Source organism: Conger conger, chromosome 4 (genome assembly GCF_963514075.1).
Source record: "Conger conger chromosome 4, fConCon1.1, whole genome shotgun sequence".
NCBI lineage: Eukaryota > Metazoa > Chordata > Actinopteri > Anguilliformes > Congridae > Conger > Conger conger.
This window is the reverse complement of record NC_083763.1, coordinates 21,370,526-21,388,500: the sequence shown is the minus strand read 5'-3', so window position 1 is coordinate 21,388,500 and position 17,975 is coordinate 21,370,526. Positions and strand designations below refer to the sequence as shown.

The 17,975-nt window shown below is 42.1% G+C and overlaps 1 protein-coding gene across 1 annotated transcript in view; it reads right to left on the bottom strand.

Moving 5' to 3' along the window:
- The window catches only part of hmcn1 (hemicentin 1), a 96,855-nt gene that overhangs the window by 55,545 nt on the left and 23,335 nt on the right, over positions 1-17,975 (bottom strand). The window contains exons 7-18 of the mRNA XM_061237250.1: positions 14,605-14,725; positions 13,556-13,819; positions 13,038-13,182; positions 12,806-12,927; positions 9,176-9,445; positions 5,056-5,197; positions 4,848-4,975; positions 4,258-4,371; positions 3,451-3,609; positions 3,151-3,345; positions 2,796-2,891; positions 345-472 (exon numbers count right to left, since the gene is read on the bottom strand). Coding sequence (XP_061093234.1) covers positions 345-472; positions 2,796-2,891; positions 3,151-3,345; positions 3,451-3,609; positions 4,258-4,371; positions 4,848-4,975; positions 5,056-5,197; positions 9,176-9,445; positions 12,806-12,927; positions 13,038-13,182; positions 13,556-13,819; positions 14,605-14,725 — 1,884 coding nt within the window. The remainder of the gene's footprint in view (positions 1-344; positions 473-2,795; positions 2,892-3,150; positions 3,346-3,450; positions 3,610-4,257; positions 4,372-4,847; positions 4,976-5,055; positions 5,198-9,175; positions 9,446-12,805; positions 12,928-13,037; positions 13,183-13,555; positions 13,820-14,604; positions 14,726-17,975) is intronic.

Below are 17,975 nucleotides of genomic sequence, written 5' to 3'. Positions count from 1 at the left end.
AAGTTATTGGGGAGTCTTATATGACAGTGTCACACCTCTGAAAATATTTCGAACATACCTCATCTCCCAGTTCAGGAGAGCACTACGGGGTTACATCGGATATCATACAGACATGAGGTTGTAATGCAGCTTCACCCATAGCAGCAGTCTTCATTTTAAACCTTTGTATAATACTGTATTGCATTTATACAGCACCATTTGTGTGTGAGAAGGATTTCTGTAAGTCAGCAAGATATCTGTTTGTGAGTATAATTTATATGTAGATACAATCTCTGTGCACAAGAAGGTGTTGAATAAGGCTAATTGCATGGGTCTGTGGGTAAATACAGCCACTACTTTCTCACCAGGCCATTGTTGCGGAGCCAGCGTCTCTCAGGCAGTGGATTCCCCGCCAGCAGCACGCAGGTCAGGGTCACCTGCTGCTCCTCGATCACGTTCACCACCCTCGGACTGATGCCGATGATGGGGGCCACTGCGAAGGCACAGACAGAGACCTCCTCAGCTTTGGGCAACTTTGCAGCCACGCAACTGTTGCAGCCACGCCTGAACTGTTTGAGCTGTCACAAAAGCAGCTTAAACAGCTGTCTACGGGGCTCTGATTTATCTACGGCCACGGACGGAGCTGCGACGGTAAAATAAACGAGTTTGGCCTCAGCGGCCAGATGTTCACGTGAGGGCCTTGGGCGACTCGGGCCCGTTTACGAGTTCAAATGTGCTGTCGAAGGAGACCTGCAGCTCTCACTCCTCTGCACTGAAATCAGGGGAGCTGCACACGGAAGGCTGGGGGGGTTGCATTCTGAGTCTATTGGCTCTCTGTACCCCCTGAGTGAGTCGGGGAAGGCCTTCGTCTGGAGAGGATGATTTACACGCTTTTGCGCGTGTGGGTGGAGGGCCCCTTTGGAGGGTTAAGCACTTTTGCCGGTATGAGAACACCACCCTGTACACCCGCCCCCTCCCATCACCAGCCCTCGCAGCAGGGGTCTCCTCCATGTCCAGCTGGCTCCCCAGGGCTGCCCTGCCTCCCTCCTAGCCTTTCCCCCCTCATGGGGACTCCTCTGCAGCCCTGTGTTTTACGGCATGCTGCACTCACTCTCAGCCCCATATGGTTTCCACATCTCCTCGCCAAGAGGAGCTCCGGCGTCACTCGCCTGGTTGCTATAAACACTGTGTGTATTTACATTTCTCCCATGAGCCACAGCACCGGCTTGGAAAACCTCAGCCCCCTCCCAATGATCCACTGGCTGGTGATTAGCGAGATGGGTGCAATCAAAGCTCCTAGGTGCACAGACAGTCGCCGTCTGGACTCTTTGGAGAAACCATGACTCAAGGCTCTGCAAGGCCAATTCCTTGTTAGAGCCAAGCAACAACATTTCTCACGCTGTGTAATGGAGGATCTGGTCAGCCCAGGCTGCCCAGGACAAGATTACAACTGGTGTGCAAATATAGTCAAAGGAATACAGGGCTGCCAAAAGTTTTCCTACTGAAGAAAGGGCTGCTCTGAACACGTTTTCAGAGATTTTTTGGACCAGTTGTTTCAATTATGATTTGAATATTTCATTTTAGGCCACATATCTTCATTAACCACACACAATATAGAACATATTCAAGAGCCACACATTTCAGGCCATCCATCATAAATGTTAAGATAATTATGACTGAACCCAGAATTGACGATCCAATAAAAGATCTTCTTGTGTTTTCACTCTCTAGAAATATACAGGCAAAAGGGGATGATCCATGTTGTACAGACACATTCACTTGATACACAATTTGGTGGAATGGGGTTAAAATAATTTATTTTTACATTTTATCTGCTTCACCACCATTCAATAGCATGTTCTCAAAAAATGGTAGAAATGTGTATTTTGCATCTTTAGAAAACAGCAGTTGGGTTGTATGGAGGGTTGAGGCCTGACTGTGCCAGCTAGAACATGGGTAAGAGTAGGCCAAGCCGGGCCCTGTGTTGTGTGACCTTTAGCCCACATATGGCTGTGTACTCCCTGGCCTACAGGGCATTTAAGAAGTTAATGAGGCTGTGAAGCTCCCATGGAGACCGGAGAGCCAAGAGTGGCTAAAATGCAGTTTTCTCCTGTCACTGCTTTCAAAGCACACAAGAAATGACACAGTTCCCAAAGGAACAAGATCAGAAATATTAAGCATAAACTTGGAAGAATATTTTTGGCTCTTTGGCTTTGATCACCTAAAGATACAGGATACGAGGTACACATTCCAGAGATTCTAGCACATACTAATTATGAAATATTAAACCAAAATCTACACATCTGGAGAAGCAAATAATTCATTTTCCCCAGTCTTTGAATTTCAGATTTTTACATTTTTTACAAATCTGATGTCTTTGATTGTTCAAATGCTGCCAACCAGTTCGTAGTTCACAGCAACATGAACATTCCTATATTTCAAAAGGAGTTCACTGTATCTTAATATATAATTAATGTTCTGGCTGCCTTTTTACTGGCAATTTTCTGCCAGACCCATTGGGAGGATCTGCTTTCAATTGAAAGGAAATAATTGAAATAACATTTCTGAGGAGAAATGTTTGTTTTACTAATGCGTTTATGCATGCAAACGTTCATAGCTGTACTCCTTCACAGAGTTTTGTTTTGAAGAGTCAAATACATATGAACATGGCTTTATGTTTGTAGCAATGCAATGCAGATACTGTGAAATAAAAACTGAAAATTGACAGAATTACTTAGCCGTTAGTGAAATACTGATTACAACAAAATCCAAACATGAAGAGTAGTGTATGTCTATCACGAGAGCACATCTCTTACCTAGCCCTGTCACAGTGACTTTAGCTTGTGCCTGTATCTTCCCAAACTGATTATGAGCTTCACAGATGTACACGGCCTCATCCTCCACCCACAAATCTGAGAACGATAAGATGAAGGTCAGTACAACTTCATGCACAGTTATACATCAGTATAAGTCAGTACAAATGTGTACAGATAAATCTCAGTGGCTAAGGCTACTATGTGTAAATAAAAAACACTCAGGGTCTCTGGGGACATACATCAGTATGATAAATGTGGAAATCCCAATCTCTGCATGTGCAGGTATAAAGAGACTAATCAAATAGGCTGGACAAAGTGATAATCTTGCAGTAATCTTTTTAATGAGGGTACACACTGTTGATTAGTAGGTCTCCGCCTCTTTTATGAGTAATGGAGCTGTGGGCGTGGTGCTGGAAGAAGAGGGCAGCATTGTCCTCTCTCCTCCAAATGATCTGGGGCTCAGGGTATCCCTGGGCATGGCACTGCAGGGTGACGTTGGAGCCGATGTCTGCTGAGATGTCAGACGGCTCCTGGGAGAACTCTGGGGCGGCTAGAGGGGACACAGTCACGGGTCAGTGAATTGGCCTCTCATCAATGTTCCAAACATTGGCTGTGAACAGCCTCTAATGGCTCCTCGACGTTACGGAAGACTTACAGCCCACATCCAAAGTAACTTTGCCCTTGGCCGTTCCTGCTTCATTGACGGCGACGCAAGAGTAGTCTCCGGCATCTTCGTCCTGAGTTTCTGTGATCTCCAGGATCCCTTTGAGGACCTCGATGTTCACAAAAGAGGAGGGTCTCAGCTGAAGGTCACCTGACAAGCACAAGGACGCAGCCCCAAAACCCAAGAGGACAGCACTTAGAGAACAGCTAATACTGGAATATAACTGACACCGCTTGATGGGATCTGTAGAAAACAGAACTAAATGCACTACAACCTCACATTCCCTAAAGGGTAGAATTAGTCTTTTCAAAATGATGGAAATTCTGACAAATAAAAAGTCAATGTTACATAAGGCTGTATCAAAATTCATTCAGAGTCATTACTACACTCAAGTATAAAATGTATAATGCATAAAAGGTGTTCATTGGCAGGTGTTTTATTGCCTGTGAATATAAACAGATGAAAGTGACCAGTAGAGGAAACACACATGGTTCTGTTTAAGCCATCACAACAGCTGACAGACTAAGGGTCCCACAGGGGGACAAAATCAACCCACGTTAGCAAAGGACAACTCCATCACCATTGAAACTGACCACTTTCTGCTCCAGCTCTTTTGACACCCTGTTCTAAATTATTCTCACTTAACATATTCTCTTGCTGCTCTGAACAGATTTAGAGGAGGCTGTAGTGATGGAAAGGGGTTCAACCCTGTCTTGACAGCAACTAAATAACATATGGGGGAAAGTCCTGGTCTCTCCCAAAATGGCTGGAGTTGAGCTGTGGGAACAGCTCCCTCACCTTTGTACCAGTGGATCTGCGGGTGGGGGATCCCTGTGACTATGCACTCCATGATTGTGGTGTCTCCCAGACCAATCAGAATCTCACTCTGGATCACTGTTATCTGAGGAGCCTCTGTAAACACACAACAAATGCATCATGTACACACACTTGTGGTTTATTACAGAAATTCACTGTTGGCATAGCTAGGAATTCTAGGGCCCCTGAAAGAATATTGCTCTGGACCCCCCATTCCACTGGAATTTTTCTGAGCCCTCTTCAGCTGTGCTCTTCCCCCCACCCCCAAGTTATGGGCCTCTAGAATCATCACCACCTTTCACCCCTCTAGCGACATCCCTAACTGCAAGCATTGTGTGAACATGTCCTGCACATCATTGCACTGCAACACAATATACAGTAAGTACACAATATAAGGTTACTCCATAAACATGTACTTTGGGGAGGTTTAAAGAAAACACAAACAATGGAAGGTATAACGAGGTGAACATGCATGTATATTGAGGCTAGCTTATCAAAAGACCCAACAAACCTTTTGGACACTGTGCTACATAATTCAGAGGAGACAGAGGCTTGTCCACTCCTGCACTCACCTATATAGATAAGAAGTGATGTCTGTGTGTCTGTCCCTGCAGCATTGCTTGCCAGACAGCCATACACTCCTGCGTCTTTCTGGACTGTGTTCCTGATGATCAAGGTTCCATCTGGGGTTAACCTGTGCCTTCAAGAGAATCAGAATGCATCAAAATCAACAAGTTAGTCTCGCAGAAAGTGAGGGAATGTGAGAGAGAGAGATCCTACCTGTTGGACCCCATGAGGAACATGTCATTGTGCGTCCACACCACTTGAGGAACAGGGTAGCCCTTTGCAGAGCAGCGGATGCGTACTTCCTGCCCAGTCACAAAGCTCTGATTGTGGGGTGCTACTGTAACCTGTGGGGTTTCTGGGAAGGGTTTGGAGAAATTCAAATTAATCATAAGACCTGCATATTATACAAACATGCACACCACAAGTATGAACTTCCCCCCACTCTCTCCTGAGCTGGAAACTAGAAAATAGGGAGTAAACAACTGTATTGATGTTTACAAGAAAACCAATAGGTAGACTCTAGTGGCCTATCAATGACTTCTACCCTTGTGAGCTACACAACAAAATGCTTAATGGTCAACCAGCAGGGACTCCAATGAACAGCTCAAGCTCAAGTTAGGTTTTGAGTTGGTATCTGGTTGACCAGTTCAGTTCAGTTCCAGCTCGACATGGTTTAGCGGGTTAACCAGCTACCAGATCAGACAAGCTACCAGCACTAGCTGGTCGACCAGCTTGAAAATTGAGCTGTTCAAGCTGGTCAAGCTGGCATAGCTGCATTTTACAACACGGAAATGTACTATATTAGAATTTTAAAAATCTGGTCAGAGTGGATTTTACACTGAAGATTCTGTTGTACATCCCCCCACAACTTGACTGTATGCTCCATATATTCATAATCAATCATTCTTCTTTAATAACATTCAATCACATCAACATCTCCACCCATTTCACACCATATGCAGTCAGTATAATACTTTTATCATTAATGCCATTTGATAAATAAATATTTTACTCTTAATTCTTACTACTCTATTTCACTGCAGCGTTTTTATATTTTTCCTGTTACCATTAGGCTATGTTTCATACAATGAAAAACGGGAATACTGATTCCAGACACTTTTAAGCTGTGGGATCATGGCCATTCCCTTTTGATTCATAAGGTGCGACACACAGGAAGGGAGTGTTTGGTGTCAAAACAAAAAGCCCCATCCAGCTCCATGATCTCCCTGGTGTTCCTAGAAACTGCAGAAAGGAGGATTAGGTTCCTGTTCAGAAATTCCAAAGGGGATTTGGGAAGAGTTTGGCACTAGTGATCACAGTAATTGTGTGGTGCTGGTGAGTATAGTAAGTGTGAGATTGTTGTGTTTTATTCTCTGTAACTGGGACTAGTTTTGCAATGCTGCAAGTGTTGCAATGCTGTGTCCTCAAGGAAGATGTTACTTGGAGAGTCAGAAGCACAGATCGAGCTGTATTTAATGAAGCCACAGAAATATCTCCATGGTCATCCAGGTATTTCTGTATATTGGCACGGTAACCCAGGCACTTTGCCTCATAACAGAAATCACGACACAAAAACTTTAAAATTGAGTCCATATGACTGAACTCCAAAAATAAACAGAAATGTTACCATAGCAACAGCTTGTAACAGTTGATTCCCAAAGCCAATTGCTAAAGATAAGTATTATAGTTTTTGTTGAAGTATCTTGAAAGGCAAAATATGTTGCAGAGAAAATATTTTCAAATATATTCTTTTATTTTATTTTATTCAATGCCCTGTGTAGTTTAGGTTTCAACATAGTGTAATATATGGTTCTTGGGATTAAGACCAGAGAGTCAAGTCCCCTACAGGGAACAAAAATGAATTGCTGGGTCTTATGAGGATATACAACTTAAGCCAAGTCACAGAAATGTTGAAGTTAAGTTACAATGCACTTGCTAAGAATGTAAAACAGTCTTAGAATGTAATTTCCTTGTCTACTCAAGAGCAACAGTTCACCAGCTTTTGCTGTAATCCATAATGCCTCTCAAATTACAAACTACTGACTGGGGTAAGTCTGGGTCTTTTCCACACCCCCTGAGACAAAGTACCTAGAGGGATATGAATGTGGCTGTGGTGCCTGAGCTATATTAAAGTGAATCAATGGAGAGGTGCATTTTTTGCAACTTACTAAGAAGCCTCTGTTTGTCAAGTTGAGCCTGTCTTTAGCATGCAATAATGGACTATAAGCATGGCCTGTTCTCCCATCCACTAGCGTTCCTGTGTTAGCAACCATACTTCAAAGCTAGACTAATGACTAGGACAGGCATCTCTACAGGTGCTAATTAGAGCTCTCCTGGGCCCATTGTGACAGCTGTTTGTGAAGAGGAGCGATCAGTTTAGTCAAAAGAATCAAAGTTGGCTGCGTGTCAGTGTCATCCTCCCCCTGTAGCTGAGCAACAAAGGCTTTTATAAGAGAGGGGGGTGATGTAACAAGAGAGAGAAAATGGGAGGTATAGCAAAAGATACTACTACTACTACTACTACTACTACTACACACACACAGAAACACACAAGCAGAATGGAGTGGAACACACATTTGTAGCACAATTTTCCTGAGCTACACCGATCGTAGTCGATGAAAATTGTTCCACACAATTAATATGGGTGGCTCCTCTCAAATTTTTGCAGGCAAATTGCAGGCCAAACCACATACAGAAAGCATGCCTGGCTGACATGAAATCCAAAGGATTTTCTTGGTTACTCTGGCAGGTGTGGGGCATGCTTTTTTGGTATGCTCCCTAACCCTACACAACTCATGAAACATATGTTTGCTGTACAATAGAAAATGCCATCTTTAAAAAAAGCACCGGAAATTCCATTCAATTTTAAGTTCAGCTTAAAAGGACACTGACAAGCAGTTTTGCATCTGTATTTCATTGGGAAACAAACCCAGTTACTTCGTATTTCTGGGAGCATTGCACTGCTAAATTAAGATTTTTATTTGTATTATTGTATTATAAAGATCCTACCGATGCAATGTTGAATAAAATAAATATTTTTTTAAAGACAGGGCTCTGCACTCCCAAAATCCTTAAATATATTATTTTCACACATCCAATAAACCAATAAATTGAAATATTGCACTGAGACTGAGCTTAAACCGTGTCTCATGTTTCTGCCTGTAAGAGCTGTTCCAAGGGTCTTGTTCCTGATGGCATAAATCTCATTCTCTACGTGTCGTCAGGACACACTCCGGCCAACAGTGGCCCTGCCATTACACTAAACAGTCCACGGCAGACACAACAACCCTCTACCGTTATGACTGGCTTTGCTGATTGTTTTAAAACACCACACAAAGTTATGAACGGGCATTAATTGTTCACACATATAATAAACCATATTATCAACCCTGGGTTATCAATCACTCCAGACACTTCTCACTCTGGGAATGATTAAAGAGACAGCACATGAAAGGATCTCTTTTTTTCTTTTCTTGGAAAACATGCATACCATATCAGCACTTTCATATTACTACTACAGTAGATCTTTCAGACCTTCCAGATACATGTCAGTGCAAAAATCAAAGAACAATGGAACATTTCTATCATATTTTTTACCATATATTTCATGAATTAAAATGATTTATAACCATGTCATAAAATAAGTTCAAGTAAGGAGTCAGACACAGAGGGATAGATGTTTCACAGACATCATAGCTTGCCTATCACTGGGCGGCCTGTAGTGTAGTGGTTAAGGTAAATGACTGAGACACGCAAGGTTGGTGGTTCTAATCCCGGTGTAGCCACAATAAGATCTGCACGTGGGGCCCTTGAGCAAGGCCCTTAACCCTGCATTGCTCCAGGGGAGGATTGTCTCCTTAGTCCAATAAATTATACGTCGCTCTGGATAAGAGCGTGTGCCAATAATGTAATAATGGTTGACGTGTGCACACTGGACATCAGGTCAAGACATGATGCAGGGACACCACACACATACAGGGACAGAGTATCACAGGAAAAGAGTAACTATGACAAACGAGGGATCACCACCCGTGTCACTGCCGGTGTAGGACAAGCTTGACCCAGCCATCAGAGACACCTGCATAGCCCTGACCAAAAGCACATTGAATCTTTATATCACTTCAGCTTTTACTGCTGGAGATGTAATCTTTTGCAATTCAGAATATTGTAAATCCAGTCTCCAGTATGAGCCAGCTACATGATACATGAGTAGACTGCAAATCTTTGGGAGAGAAAGGGGAGTAAGGAGGCTTTCAACTAGTAGTACAACAAACCAAGCTATTAGCCAAACATGCCGACATGCTAGGCTGCCACTGTGCCCCATTGACCGTACCTTGCACAAGAAGGTAGACTCCAGCAGAAGAGACCCCGCCCTCATTGGCAGCAACGCAGTTGTACCAGCCGGCGTCATCGACAGTGACCCTGTGGACCTCCAGCGAAAGGTTGGTCATGGTGCGAACCCGGGGGTGCAGACGGGCGTCCACCCCACCCCTCTGCCAGGTGACGTTGTACCGCACTGTGCTGGCCACCAGGCAGGTGAGGATGGCTAGGGAACCTGGTGACACGGTCACGTTGCCGGGGACAGCGATGACCGGAGGAGGCTCTGGAACATGCCACACAGGGAACCAAAGACAGAACGTCACAAATGTTTCATCATATCTTCTGAAAAAGTGTCATTCACAGAAGATGAGACAGCATATCGCTCCGTATTATATCACAGAGAGTGCATCATTGACAGGGCATCATAAACAAGGTTTTCGGACACAGGTATGATGGAGAAGCAACCAGAAACAGGACTCACATCCTAAGATCCAGACCCAGCTACCAGAAACAATGATTTACCTCAGCCAGTAAGTAACACTGAATCAATAGATCAGCTTAGTTTTTACTGCTGGAGATGTAATCTTGTGCTTTTCAGAATATCGTAAATCCTCTCTCCAAAAAGAGCCAACTATTATGAAAAACCAAAGGCCTCTGACCGATGAGGGAGTTCTGCTTTTTAAGATGGGCCCAGTAAAGTTCAAGGAATGTCACCCTGAGAGTCTCCTCAATGATATTGGCTTGGTGACAGAGGCAAAAAAAAAAAGGCAGAGAATTCACAGCACCAGCAATGGGGTGAATGAGCTCAAGGGGTCTCTATCACCACTGAGTTATGGTAATGTTTTATTTCCACAAGCTGTAGATCCCTCCAAGGTCAGCGGCATTACGAGGCTTTGGCATCCTCGGTTACATTTTAAGGGATAGAAAATTAAATAGTTTCTACAAAATGTTTGTTTAAACACTATTGGGGATGATAAATTGTCACGGCTTCTTATCACCGAATCCTAAATATTTGCCTGAATTTTAAGTGTGCATCCCAAAGATTAAATAAACCAAAAAATGGAGCATATTTCTATACGTTTTGTTGAGTCACTTTACCAGTCTTAATTTATTGTAGGGAAAATTATGATTGATTTTTAGATATTTACTGATTAGTTTGGGACTTATTACTAGATAGCTAAAACACTGTCCCTGGGGTTTGATAGAAAATAAGAGTCAATTTCCAATGATAGCTGCAAGATAAACTTTTCATGGTTTGAGTATAGCTCTAGATGTTTGCTAAAAACCACACAAACCACACTCCAGTGAAGCTTTGAAAAGTTCTAGGGCATTTACACTTGCCCATATTTACCTAAATCTAAGGTTTCTGTTGAAATACATAGACTGGTCCTTCTTGGGTCACTTTCTAATATGATAAATAAACCAATTTATAGTGATTCCGTATAATGAAGGATCATGATGTTTTCATTGGTATCGGATTTACAAATTATAAAGGACAGCAAAGAAAGCCCTTGCATTTTTATTTCTTTACGGTTACGGTTCCAAAAATAAAATGAACAGCCCAAGGTTTTGTTTGATTTTGGAGGTAAAGGAGGTTACTGCCCTCATTAATAAAGAACGTGGGTGGAAGGCTTGATACAACAGATGGGAATTAGATGTAGCAGTAAGACACTTCAGTACATTACAGTATTTCCTAAGCCAGCTTCCACAATGAGAGAGGGGGATGTGCACTAGAACTTTTCAAAATCATAAGCAGTACTCTTTCACCCTTTATTATGGGCTGGAATGTCAGGCTAGCATGTTGGATAGTAGATCTATCATAGTGGCTATAGGACGAGGGCTAAGTGTATCTGTGGCTGCTCAATAAAACTCAATCAGTCATCAAAAATTGGACACAGTATGTTCCGCCTACACAAGGGATAACAGTGAAAATTAGGACATGGAACTTTGCAGATATCAATCCATCAGGAATGGACATTGTTTGGAACTCGGAAATTTTTGTAACTGTTGACAGTTAAGTGAATATACAGCAGCTTTGAATCATTTACTGGAATACTGATTTACATTATTCTTACCTTATTTATACACTTTTGTAGTTTAGTATGACTGAGTTTGTAGTCATTTTTTTAAGTGGGATCTCATTTGAACATACAATCTCATTCTCTCAACATCTGCTTTTGGAAAGTCTCAGCATTAGACAAAATAATAATAACCTGTCAATAGTAGACTCATAGTAGAAAAGCTATCCTTGTGCTTTCTCAAAAAATGCAAAAACAATTTTGAAGTTCATGTCAGAAATGATGCAACCAATGTGCGGGTTTTTTACTTGGTTTATTATCTCGATTTTGTTTAATGTTCCCTTTTTTTCATTAGTGACGACAAAAAATCCACCATATTTCATTCAATGTATAGCCCTCAAATGATAATGCTCTTTCCACAGCTTGCACTGAAAGTAATGCCAAGGGCAGCACAGTATCATTTAACTTATGTGTGACTCCCATCAACAGAACAACACTACAACCAGTACACAGCTATCCTCTTGGTCTGCAATCTGAACCATGCTTTATTCTTCAAACTTTATTTGGTAATAAAACCTATTGCTCTCACTGTAAGGTTAACAAACCTTGGTCTACAGTTCTGTAAAATGCCTGAAGGAAACCAATGTCACCCCAGTTATGTTCTCTCACAAACAGTTCTATAATGTACATAAAGGTCAAGAACAATTACTAGCCTTTCCAGGGACTTGAAAACCCATTTTACTGTGTTACATAGTGTAATCCAGTTGCAGCCAACCAAAGAGATTCAGCCATGTTTCATTTGGCTTAGCATAAATGTTGGAGTTTATGTTTGCAGGATTTCACCCGTGGTACCTGCATTGCACTCTCTAGGGGGTGCGGAACACTTGAGACAGTTGCATACAGTAAACCCACATTGAGGCCATTCTTCTGCAGAGCACCTAATCTAGGAGCTATTATCTGCACTATCCGAACAAAGAAGTTTAGCCATGTCGCCATCCCACTAATCAGACATGCAGACAAAGATGGCAGTGTTCAGACCAACCACCATTAAACTCTGTGCAGGCATTCTCAGTCATGAATTCTGGACCAAAATCACACATGTGACCCATTACAGCCCATTTCACAGTATTTACTTGCAAGGCTCGGTGATACTCAATCATGTCCACAACTGCATTTAAATATGTTTGCAGATGGCGTATCTCCATATTTAGGATAATTGCATAAAATGAGATTCATGGGCTGCCTCTTAGGGACCTGAAGTTAAGATCCTAGTTGATAATTGGCATCTGTAATGGCTATGGACATCTGAACATTTGAACATCTGAGCCGTTACGGCTGGTATTTGAAATATGCTCATAATGTATCCTATCGGAAAAATAAATAAATAAAAAATAACTAGACCAAAAACTGTTGCTTTGGCACGATGCTCTTTCCTTAGGTGCTAGCGGCCAAGTAATGATTTGAGAGGCACATTTTGTGACTGAAAAAATAAAAAAAAATAAAAAAATAAAGAGAGCAAATACACAAAACTTTCCTCCACTAGCTCTAAATAGAAAAAGAAAAAACTTGTGCACTGATCTTCATATGAGTTTTTTGTATAATCGGATTCTGGAGAGCTGACTTACCAGACACATCCAGGAAGGTTTGGGCGCGGCCTGTCCCAGCGCTACTTATGGCGATGCACTCGTAGTATCCCTCATCTTTCAGGGATACCCGTTCAATCTCTAGAGAGGCGCTGGAAGATTCCCTGCAATGGCAATACAACTTTGGAGATCTGGGAGAATGACATGTAGAGTGAAGTTTCTTTCTGAAAAGACAATTAAAAGATTCGCTGGTTTAACAGGCGGATGTGTTTACTTGAACAGCTGGTCCACTCCCAGTCTGAGCCCCTCTCGGGTGAAGCGCAGGGTATAGGGGATCAGGCTGTCGACCTGGCAGAAGATGGCCCCATTCTGCAGGTAGTACCCCGGGGTGCGTTGGGGCATTGTCACCTTTGGAGCATCTAGAGGTAATGATGAATAAACAAATAAACATCACCAAAAGGATACTGGTAAATAGGAGAGTATGACATACTTCATCAAAAACACATGATCCTACCCATGCAGAAACCATAACTGTGTGGCACTGGTGTTTAAAAGGGAGAAGATCCCATGAGTCAGGCTATGAAGCATCATGATAACCTGAGACACGATTGTGGGTTGCTATTACCCATATCCCAGTCACGTGACCTCATATGAGGTAACATTTTGGGCTCATTCTAAACGGGTTTGAATGTCCTTAAATGTTCAGGTCAGGAGCATGGCAAAGAAAAAAAGAGGAGAGAAATAAGCCATTGGAATGAGCCAATTGTCTGGGCCCCCGTAGCAAGGATTCACCTGGAATGATGCTGGAGAAGGAGACGCTGGAGACCCGCTGGAAGAGGAAGCCATCCTTGTCGTAGCCTGTGACTCTGAGGAAGAAGGCCTCGTTTGGAGGGATGAAATCTGTGATGTTCCAGAGGCCAAAGGGCTGACGCTCAGGGTAGTAGCGAATGGGCAGAGTCTTCATGACTGCTCCTGTAATGCTGACGAGCTCCAGGCGGTCAGGTCGTGCTGGGGGAGACAACCCCGTGGTGTTCAGCAGGATGTAAGTGGGAATGCCTGGGTGAGCAGAGAACAATAAGGATATCAAGATTACATTACATTACATTACATGGCATTTAGCAGATGCTCTTATCCAGAGCGACGTACAACAAAGTGCAAATTAAACACAAGAACAAGTGCAAGAGGACCTGAGAGGACCGTATAGTTCCGAGTCCTAGTGTAAACATGCAGAAAATCAGAACCCTTTAAGAGTACAATCAACTTTCAAACTAGCATACCACAATTGCAGCTAGAATACAAAAAATAACAATACCTATACAAGTAACAATATCTATACAATCTATACATAAGTGCCATTACAGTCTAAGGCTAATCATGGTGGTGAGTTGGGGAGGGAAAGGTGTAGCCTGAAGAGATGGGTCTTCAGTCTGCGCTTGAAGGAGGTCAGAGACTCTGCCATTCTGACATCCACCGGGAGGTCATTCCACCACCGTGGGACCAGGACAGACAGCAGTCGTGAGCTTGAGGTGCAGGTGTGGCGAGGAGGAGGCGCCAGACGGCACGAAGTGGCAGAATGGAGGGGTCTTGTTGGTGTATAAGTCTTGATAAGGGATTGAATATATACAGGGGCTGATCGTTTAACTGCCTGGTATGTAAGCACCAAAGTTTAAAATTTGATGCGAGCCATAAGATAGCAGCAACAAACAGCAACACCAAAATCATCAGCAACACCAACAACTCTACATACATCAATGGACCCCAACTGAAACATACTGTAAATGGAGCACAAATCACACCGAGGTCAAATGACGGATACAGAGAAGAAAACCGGGTGCACGGACCTTGCACAGGCCTGCTGGAAGTCATCTTGAAGTCCAGTGTGGGCTTCCTGGAGAAACCAGCCCGGAAGTCAATGGTGCTGAGGCCAGAGATTCGAACCGAATGCCTCCCCTCACTGGTCGTCTGTAGAATAATGACAAAATTAATTAAATGAGTCATGTTTTTACCATTTACCATTTTACCAAACAGTTGAAATACCACCCACTGTTGCACTGTTGACAACTGCGGTTATCTTCCTGTATAATACCATGATTTTAATGTGAAATCCTCCTCGATATTGCCCTCTATTATAACTGAGAAGATTTATTTATCTTGGTGGAACAGTGTCTAGACAACCCAGTGGAGTTCTCCCTGACCACTTCCATTCCCTGTAGAGAGGAGGGCCCACACTTCAAAGGGCTCAGGCAGGTCCCTCAGTGTTAACAAAAATGCAGACTGGGGACTGACAGGCCTGTTGACTGACTGACAGTGATCCAATAGCATGGCTTGGCCAAATAGTTCAAATCGGGTGCAGTCAGAACAGGCCTTTCAGGGCAATGAACAGTAAGTGTGTTTCACAAGCCAAACTCATTCTTCATCAAACTACAATCAAAATTGAAAGTTCTGAAGTTAGTACAAAAGGATATGATGTCAACACAACCTATCTGTGCTGTGCCTGGAGACTGATTAATTCCAATAATAGAACAATGGGGTGTTCACAGATTTTTCTTTTTTCTTTTTCCAAAAGAAAATGCATCCAGTGTGCTAAAGCTGGAGAAGTTCTACAATAACGAGTATATTTAGGTCACATTCATACTGGTAGTGAGTATTGTTACATTCTGTAGTAAAACAAAACAAAAATTTCAATGCATGTATTTGTGTTAAACAATTGTGTTTATGAGTGATGCTGAAAGCTATTCAAACAACCTTAAAATATACCCAGCACATTAAAAAAAACATTTAGTTTGGACTATTTACAGAATAACAGACTGCAAGAAAATGTTAGCGTTGTTCAAATAAGCATGGCAAGCAAGGGAGAAAATAAAATCTGAAACCCTATCATTTAACAAACCCTTGTTTATTACAAAACACTTTACCTCAAGCTAGTGGTTTAGCATCATAAACTAAGACAGCATATAAAATAATGTTATTATTTGTTTCAGTGTGGATGTTAGGCTTTAAATGAACTTTGTTGAGACACTAAGTACTGCATTACATATACAATAAGCCAAGTGAAATTAAGCAAGTTAAAATAAATGCTATATATTGCATTTTTCACTTTAAAAAAGCATTGCTATAACTAAAATATGCATATGGCATACATGGAAATAATTATAATTAGCAGGTTAAAGCTGGGCATGAAAACAGCACTGTGCAAATAGTGTACTGTATGTCAATCAGACGCAACACAATAGGCAGCAAAGAATACCCACGATGAACACTTAATGCATTAATACAGAAGCCCAACCACCCTATGATGACAGTAAGTGGTCAGTGTGATAACAATACCCATGGCATGACAACTAATGAAATAAAATACACACACTGCATTATAAACACACAAGGGGCTCCTTCAAAATACCCTGCTTGTGTAAAGACAAGAATCTCTCAGAAGTTCCCAATGAAATAGTTACGTATATTTCCCCCTTCCCAGCAGTATAAGGGAGATGTACTGACTATCATCTGAGTTGTCCCCACAACAAAGCTGTGCTTTCTGCAAGATGCATCTATGAGACATACTCACTCAAACTCAGCACAGCTGTGAACTGTAGCTTTGCGCGCTCCTCAGGTGACTGTGTTTTTTATTTTGTCAAGAGAGCCTGATTTTTAGTTTGAGACCCCAATGCTCAACTTGAACAGCATGTGAATCTAATGCTGTTAACCATCTTGAAACCATGAAGAAGTAAACTTCCCTCCTTTTGTTTTAGAAAGAGCAACCTTACTCCTACTAAGTCTCCTGCAAAGAAAAATCGACTGTTGTTCAACTATTTTCTTTTTTCGAATATTGATGTAATTACTTTGAAAGAACAGATTTGAAAGGACTGGATGACATATGCAGCTCCGGAGATCAATGAGGACCATGGCTGAAAACAATGTGCAATAATTCCTTTGGGTTGTTTGAATACTTCTGAAATTACAGCCTTCCAAAACTACTATCATGGGTCATAAAATATAATATAGTATGAAGCCAAAGGCATCAACACTGGGGTCAATGGTATGAATCAGACTGAACTAGAGAGAGTCAGAGGGGGGAACAATCCTTTAAGTCAACAGCAACCATTGCTATCCAAATCCAGAGCTTGAATGAGTCAAGGAAGGATCTAGGTCAGATCTGCCGAAAGACAAATCAGACGCCACAAACTGATGGGGGTGTCCAAGTTCTACTTGCTACTGTACCCAATTACAGACAGATTAAAAAGGGATCAGGCCCATTCACACAGAGCTTGTGCCCTACAGCTCATTACTGGGAAGTGAAATTCAGGTAAGCGCACCATCCAACAGAAAGAGCAGTTATAACATTTTTGTTGTCATACACTCATTAGAGGATTAGACAAATTAAAGCATTTTACAATGTATGCAGACACAATGGAATTCAGTATTCACACTATGCCTGGGGCAATTATGGGCAATACTGTGTATTTCCGTCCATCTTTGGATGGAATATTTGGTAAAGCATACAGACACATTGAATATACAGGGCAAATATGTTTGAGTTTTTCAATCTGTGCTTGTTAAAATAGGGACAGCAATTTTTGGGAGCAATGGGCTCATGACATCAGTGGGCCCAAACCCAAGGAATGTCGGCTTTATTATGTTCAATGGGTCAGTCCGGAATAGAAGTATACATGCAGCAGGAACACAGGAAGCAGGAACAACAGAGAAAACTGCATTAAGTAGACTCTGGCATTAAGCAGGGGTTATCCAGACAACTTGCAACAGATTTATAAAGCATGAGCTTAGAAGCCTGAAACTGGCAGTCTCATTCAAACTTTCTCTTTGATATTTTCTTTGGGAATACAAACATAACTCCAGCTTGAATGCCAAAAACACAGATTCTTCTTTTTTACAGGCCAAATTAATTTATTTAACATTACTAGATGCATTCTGGGACTTTAGAGGAAGTTGTGAGGAAAGTTTGTAATTAAATGACAATAAACATTCTTAATGGGTCATTTGCCAGGGTTTTTTATTGGTAGGGTTGCCATGGTAGCAGAGAACATAACATGTGGCAGCCTGCTGAGATAGGGAACATCACCACAGGCAAAACAAAAACTGGTAACATTGCTGACTGAGGATCTTTCCTGATCACACCCAGGATCCCAGGATTACATGACGTTATCCCCTGTCATAAATCAGCCATCATAACAAACACAAAGAGTGGCACATCAGTGTG